This window comes from Hylobates moloch, unplaced genomic scaffold (assembly GCF_009828535.3).
Source record: "Hylobates moloch isolate HMO894 unplaced genomic scaffold, HMol_V3 SCAFFOLD_11, whole genome shotgun sequence".
NCBI lineage: Eukaryota > Metazoa > Chordata > Mammalia > Primates > Hylobatidae > Hylobates > Hylobates moloch.
In genome coordinates this window covers 44,022,489-44,039,132 of record NW_026652286.1, presented here as the reverse complement: position 1 = coordinate 44,039,132, position 16,644 = coordinate 44,022,489, and the positions used below count along the sequence as shown (strand labels likewise).

The 16,644-nt window shown below is 47.9% G+C and overlaps 2 protein-coding genes across 7 annotated transcripts in view; both read right to left on the bottom strand.

Moving 5' to 3' along the window:
* Window positions 1–43: 43 nt before the first annotated feature.
* On the bottom strand, window positions 44–4,848 carry IL18BP (interleukin 18 binding protein). Of its 4 annotated transcripts, none has more exons than XM_032166854.2 (6): window positions 2,882–4,848; window positions 2,551–2,636; window positions 2,012–2,218; window positions 1,240–1,363; window positions 1,012–1,159; window positions 44–781 (listed from the first exon to the last, which is right to left on the bottom strand). In XM_032166854.2, exons 2-6 carry the CDS (start codon window positions 2,576–2,578, stop codon window positions 704–706), a joined length of 585 nt encoding a protein of 194 aa, XP_032022745.1. In that variant the 5' UTR covers window positions 2,579–2,636; window positions 2,882–4,848; the 3' UTR covers window positions 44–703. The 4 variants fall into 4 exon arrangements, with proteins under 4 accessions (XP_032022745.1, XP_032022744.1, XP_032022743.1 ...); XM_032166853.2 differs by having other exon boundaries at window positions 3,525–4,848; XM_032166852.2 differs by lacking the exon at window positions 44–781 and having other exon boundaries at window positions 814–1,159; window positions 3,525–4,848.
* A 1,128-nt stretch (window positions 4,849–5,976) lies between these two features.
* Window positions 5,977–16,644, bottom strand: part of RNF121 (ring finger protein 121) — a 67,392-nt gene continuing 56,724 nt past the window's right edge. For all 3 annotated transcript variants that reach the window (XM_032166838.2, XM_058446779.1, XM_058446780.1), the window contains 5 exons: window positions 15,457–15,564; window positions 11,856–11,976; window positions 7,674–7,807; window positions 6,975–7,076; window positions 5,977–6,337 (listed from right to left, as the gene is read on the bottom strand). In XM_032166838.2, the coding sequence (XP_032022729.1) occupies window positions 6,217–6,337; window positions 6,975–7,076; window positions 7,674–7,807; window positions 11,856–11,976; window positions 15,457–15,564 (586 nt within the window). In that variant the 3' untranslated portion in view covers window positions 5,977–6,216. The remainder of the gene's footprint in view (window positions 6,338–6,974; window positions 7,077–7,673; window positions 7,808–11,855; window positions 11,977–15,456; window positions 15,565–16,644) is intronic.

The following is a 16,644-nucleotide window of genomic DNA, read 5'->3' as shown; positions in this document are numbered from 1 at the left end:
CTGGGAGTGGAACTGAAGCCTAAATGAACAGATGTCAGGATGCCTCCATTGAATAATCCTTTATGAGGACCCACGTGGGGATGACACAGATACAGGGTGGATCCGAAGCAGCCGCTGCCCCCATCCCTTCCCTGGAACAGTCCATTAGAGTGAAGGAAAAAAAAAAACATACAGCATGAAGACATGAAGTCTGCAGAACGTGGTCAGAGCTGAAAGAGGATGACTTCATTGAAGAGGCGGCATTTCAACCAGGCTTGAGCGTTCCCCTGCTGGGGCGGTGAGGAAGATGGGACTAAATGAGCAGAGACATGGGAGTGGGAGCTGTCTGGGAAAAGCAAGAATAGTTGGAGGCGTCCAGAAAGTCATGTGGGAAATGTAGGTAGGGCCCTGGAGTGCAAGGCTAAGGCATCAACAGTCTTGGTGGTTTCTGAGCAGTAGAGCAGTGTGAGGATTAGGACGTTAGGAAGGCTAATGGGTAGGTGGAGAGAGAATGGCAGGAGGCGGCGGCATTATAAGGAAGCTGCAATTTTCTAGGTAGGTGGCAATGGAGTTTGAATTTGGTGATAGAAGGGACCCAAAGCAGAGAAGGAGGGGGTGTGTTGCTCATCCACACAGCCTGCAGGCAGTCAGGGACTGTTCACTCCAGGTAGACAGGACCCAAGCTCTGGTCAAGGTCGTGCTGCTGCTGGCCCTGTGCTGCGTCTTAACCCTGCTGCTGTGGGCTGCTGTGGCTGGAGGGCAGGGCTTCTTGGGTGGGGGGCAAGGTTGTCCTCAGCCCAGCCTAGGAAGTGAAGGTAGACAAGGATCAGGCCAAGGAAAGGAGGGACATCTCATCACTTTGCCCCAGGCTACACCTCCCCTGCCCAAGACCTAAGTTCCTTTTTGTCTGGTTGACCTTGAGGAATGCTAGGCATTAGTTCAGAGGCTGCTCTGGCAAAGCCCACCCTTTCCTCCCCACATATGGAAGCAGAGCTCCTCCTGTTCCTGGAGGCCTCTCCTTGGGCTCCTCACCCAGAGCTGGGCCAGGACGACGTGATGCTGGACAACCTGTCCAGGGTCCACGAGCACACAGGAAAAGTTGGTGCTGTGCAGGGCAGGGGTCAGCTGCTCCAGCACCAAGGCCTTGCACAGCTGCGTACCTGTGCTCCCATGTTCCCGGCTAGAGCGGAGGGGAAGGAAAGGTCATGAGAGGGCCGCAGAAGGCCTCCTTCCCACCCACCTGGCTGCTGCGACCCTCACCTGGTTCTCCCCTCCCACAGCCGGCCTGGGAGGTGCTCAATGAAGGAACCATTGCCCAGCCAGTAGAGGATGCTGAAGTTGGGGAATCGGCTGCAGGCCATACAGGATAAGGTCAGCGTTCCATCTAGGGACACAGGCAGCAGTTAGCTCTTTGGAAGAGCGCAGGCCCTTCCCCTGCCCTGCTCTGCTGTGCCCTCCCTGCCAGCTCCCCCCCAGTCCTCATGAATCTGGAACCTAGAGAACTGCTCTGCACACCACCTAGGTGGGAATGTCCGTTAAAGGGGAAGTACAGTAGTCTCCGAGAGGCCCTAGCCCCAAACACAGGGAATGTGAGGAATGGTCCTTGGTTCAAGTGATGACTCCTCTTCTGAACCTGTCTCTTCAGGATGACCTTTTCTAGTGCCCAGCCTCGGTGACTTGGGAGCCCAGGCGACAGAGGCAGTGCTGGATGGCTGCTGCTCCTCTGAGATGGCCAGAGGCCAGCAGGCTCTGGGTGGAGGGGCTGGCCTTGGAGTCCACTGCAACCAAGGCTCTGGGAAGTCCTGTGACCATTACTTATGTCTTGAGTTCTCTGTCCTATTTGATAGGGAGCATCTTGGGAGCTGCGCCAAGCCTGCACCCATGACACTGGGTTGGAGAGGGAGAATGGTGCGTGCTCAGCCCAGCTGGCTCAGCTGGTGGTACATGGCAGAAGGGGGCTGGCGCTCAGGAGTCAACCCGACTCTGAGAACCTCTGTGCCCACAGCCCACCCTCAACCACTGTGCTTCTTACTCAGTGGTACTTCCACCTCTGGCCAGGTCACTTCCAATGCTGGACACTGCTTAGCTGCTGGGAACACTGGGGGCTGGGTGGGGCAGGGGTCCTTTGTGCTTCTAACTGAGGCAGTGGCAGCTGTGGTGGTCTGCGAGACAGGTGTGGCTCTGACCAGGAGAGTGTCGATGTGGACACACAGGAGCAGGACCCACAAAGGGCTGAGGTCTGAGGAAAGGACAGTTACAGGTCAGCGGCTCTGGAGACAGAGTGGGCTGCCCAGGTAACTCCAGCCCAGAGATGTCTGGGCTCTAGCCAGGGAATCAGAGCAGGAAGAGGGACCCCTGAGCACCCACCCCTTAGCCCTTTATTGAACAGAGTACAGAGAAGCTTTAGAATGGAGCCAGAGCCACAACATCTGCCCAGGTTCTTAAAGCAACAGCACCAGGTGCGCTGGGTGGTGTTTGCCTTGGAGTGAAGGCTCCGGGTTAGCCCATTGCTCCATTCTGTTCACAGAACTCACCCTACCCCGCCTGCCCATGCATAGCCCCAAGACCTACCTGGTGTCCAGTTGTGTCTCATGGTCATGATGCATACGTCAGGAGCTGGTGAGCCTGGCTCTTTATCTGTGACAACGTCCTCTTCTCTGGTGAAAGGTGGGGGAGGAGAATGGTAAACCACTCCCGCTTTTTCTCAGTAGCTGGCTTTTCCTCCCGTAGCATAGCCCGGAGCTCTTTCAGCACTTAGAAACAGAGCTGGGGGGTCAAGTGACAAACCTTCCCCACCCCAGCTCTCATGACTACAAATGGTTATCAGATGCTTACCTAGTATAATCTTACCCCTTCATTAGGGAAGGCAAAATTGAGACCCAAAGAGAGAATATGGACTCACCCAGTCACACAGGGAGGCAGTGCTCTCTCCAGCACCAGAGCTGCTTCTGGGAAGGGCAGGATGCCGAGCAATCCTTCTGGGAAAGCACTGCCCCCACCCTCTATTTCACTTTCACTTTTTAACCAGGGAATCCTGAGCAGCTGTGACACACCTGCTTCAGCCAAACTTCAGTGGCTAGAAACCTTCAGCTCCTGGGACTCCTACTCTCCAGATGATACCAGTCTGGGATCTCTAATCTACCCCCATACCACCCCCAGGGTCACCTAGGGTGTGAACTAGATGAGTCTGTCACAGATCAATTCTGTCCCACCCAAGTGTCATGACTTTGGTGTCCGCCTCCCCTCTTCACAGCCAGGTCTTTGTTTCCATATGAACAGGCATCTGCTTCCTCCTTCACCTTCACACTGACATTCAAGGGGACAACTTTCCTAGGCACTGGGGAACCCCAAGTTGGACCAGTTCAGGCTCAATGCCATACCAGCCCATCCACATCCTGGCCTTTCCCAGGCTCCCCACCCCCCGAGTCACCAGCCCCAAGGTCAGCTGCATCTCCCAGCAACCGCCATAATGCCCTCCGTCTCTCATCCTAGCCCCTCTGGCCAGAGCCACAGGTCTAGGTTCACTAGTAGTCCCAGACTCCTACCTGGCTCCCAAGAGGTCCTGAAGAGCCTTGCTTTCCAGAAGCTCCCCTCTAGGAGCTCCAAGACTCAAGTTAGCTGTGTCTAGCTGCGTGTGAACCCACCACAGGAAATACACCGAGAGTACTTCCCCCTTGTCTGTAGAACTCTCACGGCCAACCCAGGAACTGGCACACAAGCTCGAGAGCCAACCCTAACAGGAGGGAAGGGCGGGCACTTCCCGAGGAAGAGGCGGACTGGCTCAGCACTGGCTCCGGCAACAGAGTCTACACCAGAATATGAATCTGGTCACTGATGGGACAAATGGCACTGGGGCTGCAGGAGGGCCAGGATTCAGGGTGAGGCGTGTGAGGAACCTAGGATGCTAAATCTAAGGAGGTTCCCTCTCAGGGTCATGCAGTTATCCAGGGAGGCAGAAAGACCAGGGCTGGGTGATCCAATGCATGCATATATTAAGTGTGGACAGGAGCTGCGTGTCTGAGGTTTGTGACTCCTGTGATCAGGAGGGTGCGAGGGCTGGTGACAGAGCCAGGGAGGGCCACAGATGGAAAAGGGTTTGGTGGATGCATTAGGAACACAGTCAGCTGTGATCTCAAGCTTCTTGTAGAAAAACCAGATTCATATTCCTAATTTAGACATAGGATACTACAAGTCACATCCTTCTTCTCTAGGTGTCTAGTTCGCGTTTTTCCTCCTCTCAATTCCTCCCCCTGCCTCCTGCCCCAGGGGCTTCTAGCACGTAAAATGCAGGGGAAATTCCTCCCAAGAACACCAGCATCTCCAGGAGTTAGGTCAGGAGGCAAGGCTGCCTGGGGTTTCTGAGAGACAAAGTCCAGTGGGGGATGGTAGGGAGAGACGACAGGACTCTGCCTTAGTGGAACCAAGACCAGAGTCAGGCCAAGGGGAGGTCAAGGGACTCAGGACTGTTACACATGAAAAGAGCTTTGGACAGTCCGGCCTCGGCTTCTCACCTGAGCCTGAGAGGGGGGTGGGGGGAGAAAAGTAAAAGGAAGGGTGATCCCTGGGTCCTTTGACCAGCCCCATTCCCCTCTCTGAGGAGGGGAACAGCCCCACAGGTGGCATAAGCAGCAGGGTACCATGGGAAGCCACAGCTGGGGAAGAGAAGCCGAGCCTGAGTGTGGCCCTAAGGCAGGCAGGTGGTGGCGGGACACTGTCCTCAGGCAGTGAGAACATAGAGCAACCTCGGTCTGAAAGCAGGCCCAATGATGCCCCAGGCCCCTAGGCCACAGGACAGGAGCCTGGCATTCCACCACTCCTAAGGATGTCAGCAGCAGAACAGCCGGGAACAGCAGAAAGGCAGGCCCAACCACCCCCAGACCCTCAGGTCTCAGATGGGGGTTAGCAAAGGCAAGACACCCCTGGGGACCCCAGGGAAAGAGGTGGGAAGAAGAAAGCAAGATAAATGTTCAGCTTTCCAACCCAGCTCATGGAGCTTTATTCAGACGGGAGTGACAACATCCTGCTTGGTTCTTGCTGCCCTTGAAGGGGCAGGCCCTACTGGGCCATATTCCCTAGAAACCCAATGCCGATGGCCCATGTTTGACCTCCCACTTTATTCAAGTCACCTAGGACTAGGGCTTGGGCCTTCCTAGAAGCCCCCTCTTAGAACCTGTACTCACCCACCCACCACTCCTGTTGTCAGGCCCAGGGAGGACCCATGAATGACAAAAATCATGTAGGGATATTCCCTGGACTGGGAATCCCCTGCCAGCTTCAAGGGCATATCATCTGACACAGGGAGAAGCTGACGTCTGTCATATTCTCCTGCCTCACGTACACACACACATGCATACGCACTCTTAGGCTTTCAAGAAGGAAGTGATGTGGCAGAGTGACCATTGGCACGTGTCACCACTCCACTGAAGGATCCACTGAAGAATGAGCTTGCACAAGGGGCCGTCAGTCATGGCTGCCAACAACTGCCCCATGGCCCAACTATATGACCTCTATTCTTGGCTGACCACAGCCCTGCCCACAGGCGCGTATCCATGGTGCTGATTCTTCCAGTTGTCCCAAAACAAATCTTCAATGAATTCTGAGGCCCCAAGGCTTCCCTTGTTGGACAAGTCGCTGATAAGGTTCCACTTGCCTCAACCAGCCTATAGCTCCTGGACAGGGGGAGACAGAGTCAGACGCAACACCTGTCCTGTGTGCCAGACAGTGGGGGAGGGAGGATACTTGGAGCCTCAGTGCTCACCCATGGCACGAGCCTGAGTACGTTAGCTCTTCTATACTAAGTGCACCAGGCTTGAGCCCCACACAGGGAAGAAGGGAGTGGATGGGCTGAGGCCTTCAGCTACCTGGGAGCCCAACAGTGTTCTCAGCCAGAGATGAGAAGGCTCCTTTAAACCAAAAATGTCATGGCTCTGTCCCCACTCTGCTTAGGCAGGGAGGGTGAATCCTGGAGGGGGGCAATTCCTATCTTCCACAATAAAAAAAAGTTTTTTTAAATATATTCATCAAAATAGTTTTCTTTTAAAAAGCCCCCCACTGCTGACAGCCCCACTGGCTGGCTCTCCATCATATCCCTCCCCAGTCCGACACAGCCGGAGGGGTCCTGAATGGCCCAAGCGCCCCTTTGAGTCTTTCCCACCCAGGAGGTCTTTGTGGGCAGGGAGGAGAGTGCCCTGAGGTCCATGACGTGTGGGGTGGGTTTTCCACTGATGCTCTTCATCACTATTCCAGGCCCAGGATGTAGTTGATGCCTTGGACTAGGCCAATGATGACAGGCTGCCAGGCTACCAAGTATCGAAGCCAGTCCAGCAGTTGCCCATACATGACATGAGGCCTCTCCCAGCTGTCAGTGTGTTAAAGAAAAGAGGCTCTGTGCAAGAGCTGCCAGGAGTGATCTAGCACGGGTGGTTGGGCTCCCTGGGTCTGCCCCACTTTCCAGCTGCTCCACAGCCTAGAGGAATGGAGGCTGCTTTCTGGAAGGGCTCAGCCTCACTTCCTACTCAGCCAGCCCTCCCAACTTTGCCCTCCCTCCTCTTCCTCCTCACAGCCTGTCCGTTGGAGTAAAGAGCTGAATGCAGAGAATGTGGGAGGCAGACAGAGGGGACCGGTACTGGAAGCAGGGCAGCCCTGAGAGAGGTAAAGAGAGAAATCCTAGTTCCCCATGACTAACATGCAGGGAGGGCCTCCTGTAACACCTTCTCTAAGAAGGAACTGCCAGTGTAAGGTAACATAGCCTGAGGCTGACATAAGTCTATCTATCTGTGACAATGGCTGCAAGGAGGCTAATAGGCAATATTCCTAGAATAGGGAAACCAGAGGTGTATCATGGGGCAGGACTAGCAGCTCAGCTTCCCATCATGGTTGGATATGTTCTGGTTGGGGGCAGAAGTGAGGGCCCCAGGAGGACCCAAATGCAGGTCACACTGGCCAGTACTTTCTTCCCACAGCCCACTCCCAACGAGGACCCCAATAAAGGATACGGATTGCTGAACATCCTCTTGAGGTCTACCTTCTCTTTGCAGTAGGGACACGTCTGCTTCTTTCCCACGATGCACCAGCCGCGGATGCAGAACTCGTGGAAGCTGAGCACCGCTGGTCAAGGGAAATGGTGAGAGCCAGGGCAGCACTCCAGCCCTAGCCAGTCTTTGAAAGGTTCAAATCCTGCCTTCGCTCTTTATCAACTCTGTAATGTTGGGCAAGTCCCTGTGTCTGAACCTGTTTCCTCACATGTGAAGTAAGGATAATGATCCCTATCTCACAAGACTGTTACGGGGCAAAATGGAGACAATACATGGCTCTCCCAACATAGGCAGAGAATGGGAGCTGGGTAAATACATGATAAATATTAGAAGTGTTATTCAGAATAGGGGATGATGCTAAACTGAGGGATCCCATTAGAGGGTCCTCTTCCCCTGTGACTGGTCAGATCTCAGGTCTGCTAGCACAGCCTCACTAGCTGCAGCCTCAGGTTCCTCTCAGACCTAGCCAGGTTGTAACCACTGTTTACCTAGGAGTGGTTCTGATCTGTGGGAAAGGGCAGGGAAGGCGGCCCTCTTGTGGCTCTCCTACACTCAAGGGTCTGGACAGCACACCTAGGGTCATGACCACCCCCTTTCTCTCCCTCACTACAGTGTGCAGACTGCAGGAGAGATGTGGCCCAGGAGCTCGAGGCAGGATACACATGATTGCAGGACAGCCTATACGTGTTCTCAATGATCCCCTCTTCACTGACGTCCACAAAGATCTGCTGCCCACACACAGCACACACGCTGTCTGAAAGATGTTTGGTAGGCATGCCCGACTCGCTATAGAACTGAAGGAGAATAGCAGGAAGGAAAGATAGGAAAAGCTGTGAGAAGCAGCCAAAGTAGGAAGCTCCACAGAGGCCTCAGGCCTTCTAGAGAAGAAGAACAGTGGCAGCGGGAGGCCCAGAGTTAGAGGACATCCTTTTTTTTTTTTTAACTGTTTAGAAAAGTTCATCTTTTACAAGTCAAATTGACCTCATCTTTGCTGGGCAAATGGGGAGAAATGACCAGACTAGAGACAGTTGGGAAGTTAGATGTAACAGGACCTATAAACTGGGCTGGATCAGCATCAAAGGATAAGGGGAAGGGGAGGGAGAAGGACTCGGGGCTGGTGATCAGGAGCTGTGTCAGGCAAGCCATTCTGTTGCCAGACTATGGTTCCAATATTCTCCAACATTTAAAATATTCTCCAACATTTAAATGGGCAACAATATTCTCCAACATTTAAAACAGTGAAATATTAAGTGCCATGTTGGTTTGGTGACAAGGGCATTCTCAGACATTTGTGGCAGCAGCAAAAGGGGTTCAAGCCTTTCGGATAGCATTTAGCATGGTATCTCAAATTGTTGCACCTTTTGACCCATTAATTTCACTTCAAGGAATTTAAAGAAATAAGAGGAGGCTGGGCGCGGTGGCTGACGCCTGTAATCCCAGCACTTTGGGAGGCTGAGGTGGGCAGATCACGAGGTCAGGAGATTGAGACCATCCTAACTAACACAGTGAAACCCCGTCTCTACTAAAAATACAAAAAATTAGCCGGGCGTGGTGGAGGGCGCCTGTAGTCCCAGCAACTTGGGAGGCTGAGGCAGGAGAATGGCGTGAACCTGGGAGGCAGAGCTTGCAGTGAGCCGAGATTGCGCCACTGCACTCCAGCCTGGGCGACAGAGTGAGACTCCATCTCAAAAAAAAAAAAAAAAAAAAAAAAAGAAGTGTCAAAGAAGCTCCATGAATACAGATATTCACTTAAGCATTATCATAATTAAGAAAGCAAAGAGTTTGGCATGTCTTCAAAAAGTTAAACATAGAATTACCAAATGACTGAGAAATTCCATTCTCGGTATAAACCCAAAAGATACGAAAATAGGGACTAAACACACTTAAACGCCAGTGCTCACAGCATTACTCACAGTAGCCAAAAAGTGGAAACAACCCAAGTGCCTATCCGCAGATGAATGAATAAACCAAATGTGGTGTCACACACAATGGAATACCATTCGGCCATATAAAGGAATGATACATTCTATACATGGATGAACTCTGAAAACACTACACTAAGTGAAAGAAGCCAGAGACAAAGGGACAAATATTGTATGATTCCATTTACATGAAATATCTACAATAGGCATGTTCACAGAGATGGAAAGTATACTAGAGGTAAACCGGGGCTGCGGGGAGGGGTAATGAGTTACTGCTTAATGGGCAGAGTTTCTGTTTGGGACGATGAAAAATTTTGGAATTAGACAGTGACAATGTTGCAGAACACTGCAAATGTAATTAATGCACTGAACTGTATACTTCAAAATGGTCAAAATGGTGACATGGTCTAGAAATCTCTTCTGGGGAGTAAACTGGTTAAAGGAAGATCCAATGTCTACACAAATAGGTAAGAGGGAAATGAAGGTAAAACACAAGACAGTTGTTCAAAAAGGAACCTAATAAACTGTTTGTAAAGTGATCCAATGTACTGTTTTCAATTTGATCCAGTAGAGAAAAAATTAGAATATTCCCATGATACTGAGAGACAAAGTCCCTGGCCTTAAACGGTACTAGATTAAAGTTACCCAAGGTGATGGAAATATTCCTTCTTGGGGTGGGGTCTTGGGGGACGACACTGAGACAGGGAGCACTTTTGTGTTGTTTAAATAATTACAAAGAGAACATATTACTTTTATAAACAGCAAAACAACAAAGATATATTTCCATTCTGAAAAAAAAAATTAGAAATATTTACTTGCGTTTCTCAGATTGGTTGTTAATTTACCCATATTTAAGCATCTCTCCGTGATGTCCACCTGCTCCTCTTGCAGCATTTCCTATCTCAGTGAAAGGTACTACCATCCAAGCAGTTGCCGAATCAGAAATCTCAGCTTTGAGACCTACATTTCCTTCATATTTTTCCCTTCAGTCTTCAGAACCAAACTATATCTAAGTCCAAAATACTTCTCAAATACAGTATGTCCTCACTTCACTGACAGTTTCTTGGAAACTGTGACTTTAAGTGAAACGACATATAACAAAACCAATTTTACCACAGGCTAATTGATAGAAACAAGAGTTCAGTTCCTGTGTCATATTTCTGTCACAAAGACATCACTAAACCTCTATTTAAGAGACACCAAATTGTCTCTTAAGACTCAAAACACTTTTAATATTAAATGTTGAAATGAAATGTCTAGCTTTACACATACAGTTAAAGATTAATAAATCAAGTATGAAAACTTCCCCAATTTTTGGTAACACAGTGACAGTGGCTGTTGTTGTAGCGGTCGTGGGTTAAATCAAGGAGTAAGAGTTCACAAAGTAAAAATTGTAAGGAGCAACTCCTACCACTGTGCAGTTCAAAAACAATAACCAATATGGACTAAGCACTTTTGTGCCCCATCATTTATTGTTGTGCCTTTGCATGATTATTATACACTTTGTGAATTTTTACTTATTTAGAGACAACGTCTTGCTCTGTTGCCCAGGCTGGAGTTTGGTGGCATGAACAAGCTCACTGCAGCCTTGAAACTCCTGGGCTCAGGTGACCTCCCACCTTGGTCTCCGAAGTAGCTAGGACTACAGGCATGTGCCACCACGCCCGGCTAGTTTTTTTTTTTCTTCTCATTTTCTTGTAGAGATGGGGTCTCACTATGTTGCTCAGGCTGGCCTTGAACTCCTGGGCTCAAGCAATCTGCCTGCCTCAGCCTCCCAAAGTGAGCCACTTTGCCCGGCCCCTCCCAGGATTTTTAGTATAAAAATCAAAATCTTTAATTTGGCCCACAGGCTTTTTTCTAGTCTAGTCGCTACTTCTCCAGACACTTCTTGGCCATACAACCGCACTGGTCTTAGTTCCTCAAAAGCACCCACACTGTCTCCCATGACAGGACTCTCACGCACGCTCTTTCCTCTGCCTGGTTCTCACTTCATCCATTTAACTCCTACTCATTGTTCAAGTCAGCTCCACAGTCATTTTTTCAAGGAAGCCATCTTTGAGTCCCACGCCTAGGTCAAATGATACTACTACATGTGTTTACAGCATCATGAACCTCTCCTACATAATGCTTGTTAAAATTGTAATTTTATTTTTATCTGTGTTTGTTACTATAATAGCCATCTCTCCCACCCAAGAGTAAAGTTTATCTGGGCAAAAACCATGTTTATTTGTGTACACTTTTGTAATTCTGGAACATAGCTATGTGTCTAGACACATAGCAGGCATTAAAAAGTATTTACTGAATGAATGTTAACTTCCTGCTGGATAAAGTGGCTCTTTCCTATAATGGCCCTAAAGTGAAAAATTATAGAGTACATCTGAGATCTGGCTTTCTAATTTTTTTTTAATAATTTCAACTTGTATTTTAGATTCAGAGGCTACATGTGCAGGTTTGTTACATGGGTACACTGCGTGATACTGAGGTCTGGGGTGCGAATGATCCTGTTGCCCATGTAGTGAGCACAGTACCCGACAGATAGTTTTTCAACCGTTGTCCCTACTCCCTCCTCCTCTTGTAGTCCCCAGTGTCTACTGTTGCCATCTTTATGTCCATGAATACCCAATGTTTAGTTCCCACTTATAAGTAAGAACATGCAGTATTTGGTTTTCTGTTCCTGCATTAACTGGCTTACGATAAAGGCCTCCAGCTGGCATGTTGCTGCAACGCACACGGTTTTATCCTTTTTTAAAGTGTTGCTTTCCAAACTTTAAGGAAGGACTGTCCATGCATATGCACATCTTGAAGGATTTTATGTGGCTTATCTCACCCTAGTGCCTTTCTCTTCCATTAAACAAGTGACATCAACTTGAACAATTTGGAGGTGTCAAGAAGCAGTATTTAAGAACCCAGATGAACTCACCCCTATGGTAGATGCCATGTAGTCTGCACACATTTCTGCAAAGTCCCGTTCAAGAACTCCATAGTAGAGGCCATAGAAGAGAAGGGAGATGCCAAAGTCCATGGCATCTTCTGGTTTGATCCTGCAAGGGAAGCATTAGAGCTAGAAAGACCCACCCTGAGACATATCTTCTTTGGATTACTACTCTGGGACACACAAGGCAGGGCCCAAAGTGAGAAGGCCCAAAGGCTAGAGCAAGTGTGGGCAAACTATGACCAAATCCAGTCTGCTGCCCATTTTTATATGGCCCATGAACACCTCTTAAAGAGGCTAGCACTGTAGGCTGCAAAGACCAAGCTACAGCATCCCCTCCTATCCCTTTTCCTCACTCTGCTCTTAGTCCTTGCCTCCCCTAACTGGTGGCAATGACTTGCAGCTACCCAGGACCTGTGCTCATTGGGACCTACATGGTGGGCACTCCACTGTTGGTAACTTCTGGACACTGAGTGAGCTGCATCGCTGAGCTGTCTCTCTTCCAGCTAGCCACCCAAGTTGAAACAGCTGAGCCATCCACAAGGAGGAAAGGGCATGCCAGAATCTGGGTGTCACTGATGCAGAAAGTGAAAATATCCCGGTGGCCACATGCCCCTCCTTCTGAGATTGTCTCAGCTTATGACAGCTGAGCACAAAGCATGTCCACTACCTGAGACCTGGCCCCTTCCCCAGGCAAACAGGGTGGGACAGGGTAGGAGTTTTTTCTCTTGTTATATAAATACCTACATGATATCCTAGATTTGGCCTATTGTCCCATAAGACCTAAAATATTTACTATTTGGACCTTTACAGAAACAGCTTGTCAAACACAGGTTTAGAAAAAAAAAGACAAAATTAGTAAATATTTATTAATATATAGCAGTTACTATAAAACTATAAACTACAAATATAAATAATCTGTATCATATCATCAAAGTTAAATTTTGGTCCAAGTCTATTTAACAAGAAGGATAAAGATCTTGCCTATAACATCAGAAGGTTTGTTTTAATAATTCCAAGGACAGATAATTTGCAACCTTGAGTCTATAAATCTTTGTTATAGAAAATTATCTGTTAAAATATTTGTACAAAGAACCGTATGTATTTGCTTAGTTATAAATTATATTTATATACAAAGTTGCGTTCGCTTATGAACCTTGAATATTTAACTCACTAGAAATCATTGATCTTACACCAATTAATTTGATCAGCAGCACAAAAATGATCAAGATTCTCAATTCTGTTTTCCTCACTGTAGAGTTTAGGCAAGTAAAAAGAAACTGTAATTATAGAAGAATTATCTTTAAAACATAATGCAGAGGCCAGGAGTGGTGGCTCATGCCTGTAATTCTAACATTTATGGGAGGCCAAGGCAGGTGGATCACCTGAGGTCAGGAGTTCGAAACCAGCCTGGCCAACATGGTGAAACCCCATCCTTACTAAAAATACAGAAAGGAGCCGGGTGTGGTGGCACACGCCTGTAGTCTCAGCTATTCAGGAGGCTGAGGCAGGAGAATCATTTGACCCCACTACTTGGGAAGTGGAGGTTGCAGTGAGCCACTGCACTCTAGCCTGGGCGACAAAGCAAGACTCCATCTCAACAAAACAAAACAAAAACAAAAACAAAACCATAATGCAGAATCCAATAATGCAGAATCTTGATTTTTATGTTATTTTTAAACCATACAGGTTAGAAAGTTACCAGGACATATCTGTTTTCTTTGACAAGATGTGTTTGACTCTACAGTGATGAATTCCTCTAAACCCTTCAGGAGCCTGTTTATTCTTTCAGCCTGTACTAGCCCTAGAAGAAAGAATTTCATGAGTGCACTCTCACTATATAAAATAGTATTTATTTATTTTTATTTTTTTCGAGATGGGGGTCTCCCTTTGTCACCTGGGCTGGAGTGCAGTGGCACAATCATAGCTCACTGCAGCCTTGAACTTCTGGGCTCAAGCAATCCTCCCACCTCAGCCTCCTGAGTAGCTGGGGATACAGGTGCACACCGCTACACCCAGCTAATTTTCTTTTTTGTTTTTTTAGAGTTGAGAGTCTCAATATGTTGCCCAGCTTGGTCTTGAACTCCTGGCCTCAAGCAGTCCTCCTGCCTCAGCCTTCCAAATAGCTGGGATTACAGGTGAGAGCCACCACACCTGGCCAGGATTTATTTTTACTTGTCCTAAAATAAACTCCTTTCAGAGACTCCTGCCTACAATATAACTAGGCTCAGGGAAGAGGCCAGTGATCATCCCATTCATTATCTTAAATTTGATGATCATTATAAGATAATGATCATTCCATTATCTTATACCTAAATCTCTAGCTTCAGTGCACTGTCGTAGGCTTAGGGCTCCTCGTGATCCACAGCCCACAGCCACCAGTATTTCATCCAGGAAAGCGAATTTCCACCCTCATCTGCCTCACTGACTCACTGTATGCTCCAGTCTCTGAGCTCAGGATTTCTTGGCATCTGACTCAATTCGGGGTGGCAGGACCTGTAAGCTAATAAAGATCTTTTGGAAGGTTTATGACAACTGAAGCAATAGCCAAAATTCCATCCCTAGGAATGCACCCTTAGGAAGCAACAGAGCAGCGTCATCTGGGATAGTACTAAATTGAAAACAACCTAAATGCCCAACAATGAAGCAGGTTAACTTTCTAGAACTGTTTCCTTAGAAATCTTGTTGAATGTCAGCTATATTACAGGCAACACTGCTTATGACCTGTGATTAGTACAATGCATCTGGACTGGGACATTCTTGAAACTGGATGTGTTCCTGGGGGAATGGGGCTCCTAGGCCAGGGTGGCTTCCACACCCATCTGTGTCGTCTCATTCCCTCACACCTCAGCTCTGAGTCTACTGTGAAGACTTGCAGACACTGCTCTGCTCTGTTATTTGTTTTGTATCCTTCTAAGTCAACCTGTTGCTAGCTGTAGCCAACCATGGTCATGTAGGTTGACAGTCTAGCCCAAGAGTCAGCAAACTTTTCCTATAAAGGGCCAGATGGTAAATATTTTAGGTTTTGTAGCCCATATGGTCTTTATCACAACTATTCAACTCTGCTGTTTTAGTGGAAAACAGCCACAGGCAATATATAAATGAATGAGCATGACTATGTTCCAGTAAAACTTCATTTTATAGTAACAGGTTGTGGGCTGATTTGGCACAGAGGGCACAGTTTGCCAACCCCTGGCCTAGTTGAACATAAGGCCATTCATGCAGAGTGGATGCTGCAAATGAACAGTACACACTGACGAGAAAAACAGCTCTGTTAAGGTGATAGAATTATGGATAGCAGGTTATGATAATTATTATGCTTACTTTGGTTAACAGACTTTTCCACTAAAATATAAAGCCTTGGAAAATATGATTTAGGACTCTGACTTTGTATATATTCAGACATTCCTTGCTTTCTGCCAGCACAAATCATGAAAGCCTGTCTTCTCCCAACCCCCGCCCAGCACCCAAGTCTCCTATCCTGGATATTATGTCCCTCCTGTTAATAACCATGACTTGCAGCAAGAGGTACATCTCAACAGCCACTCCTCCCCAAACTCCAGCAAAAACAAAAACAAAGGGTACTCACTTGAATAATAAGTTAAGACCAAAGAGGGTAAACATGACAGCCATGTAGCCAACGATGCCAGTGGCATAGCTGATTTTATAGATGAGCAGGAACCACTTATAAACCAACCTGGGGAAAGGAGAGAAGGTTAGTGCAACTGACACAGAGATTCTGGCCTCAGTGGTCACTGGATCACCAGAATCCTTTATTCTCACATCAATGGGGACACCAGGGTCTTTGCTCAGGACTTACTGAGCAACTTCAGTTACTATCCAAAGCTGCTCACTCCCTTAACTGCAGAAATGCCTCCATATACTCAAGAACTAGTGCTTTGTATTTTCTGTTTTTTTTTTTTGAGATGAGAGTCTCGCTCTGTTGCCCAAGCTGGAGTGCAGTGGCACGATCTCAGCTCACTGCAACCTCCACCTCCCGAGTTCAAGTGATTCTTCTGCCTCAGCCTCCTGAGTAGCTGGGACTACAGGTGCCCACCACCACACCTGGCTAATTTTTATATTTTTTTTAGTAGAGACAGGGTTTCACCATATTGGCCAGGCTGGTCTCAAATTCCTGACCTCATGATCCACCCGCCTCAGCCTCCCAAAGTGCTGGGATTACAGGTGTGAGCCACCACGCCCAGCTGTGCTTTGTTTGTATTTTCATGGTTTCAGACCAAGGAAAAGATTCCTAAAAAGGCAGTTTCTGCCTCAAAGAAGGAGCACAGCTGACCTTAGACAGCTATGTCACCTCAAATAAGGAAGTAAAAAGTATTAAACACAACTATGCTCAGAAGATTAACAGGCAGGGAAGGCTAGTTGTTCAGAAACAGAATTCAAGAGATGAATCAGAGGTAGAATGAGCTACAGGTTTTTTGTACCTGGGCCTGGTTAGTCTGAATACAGCTTTGCTCCTATCCACAGGCCAAAAATGAAAGAAATGATGTGCAACGAATTTACTTCTGAAACGAATTTTCTTCTGAGGGAGACGGGAAAGGAGAGAGGCACTTAAGAAGTACCTTTGAGTTGGATGAAAGTGTGTGGTGGTGGTGAAGTAGAATGGGGTTGTTCATGCTCCTGAAGGAGGAGTACTGTGCCCCAGGAGCCAATGAAGAACAGTGTACAATCTAATTGGTGGATCCCAGCTACTAGATTCAGCAAGAAAGACGGTTCCCTGAATAAACCAGGGCCTTTTGTGTTTTTTTTTTTTTTGGCT

What these genes read in the sequence shown, in the direction of transcription:
- IL18BP (XM_032166852.2), bottom strand. Translation starts at nt 2,578, where the DNA reads ATGACCATGAGACACAACTGGACACCAG. An exon ending in GAGACACAACTGGACACCAG is followed by an intron (nt 2,219 to 2,550) that starts GTAGGTCTTGGG and finishes TCCTTTCCTCAG; the next exon opens with ACCTCAGCCCTTTGTGGGTC. An exon ending in AGAGGTGGAAGTACCACTGA is followed by an intron (nt 1,364 to 2,011) that starts GTAAGAAGCACA and finishes CTGTGTCCCTAG; the next exon opens with ATGGAACGCTGACCTTATCC.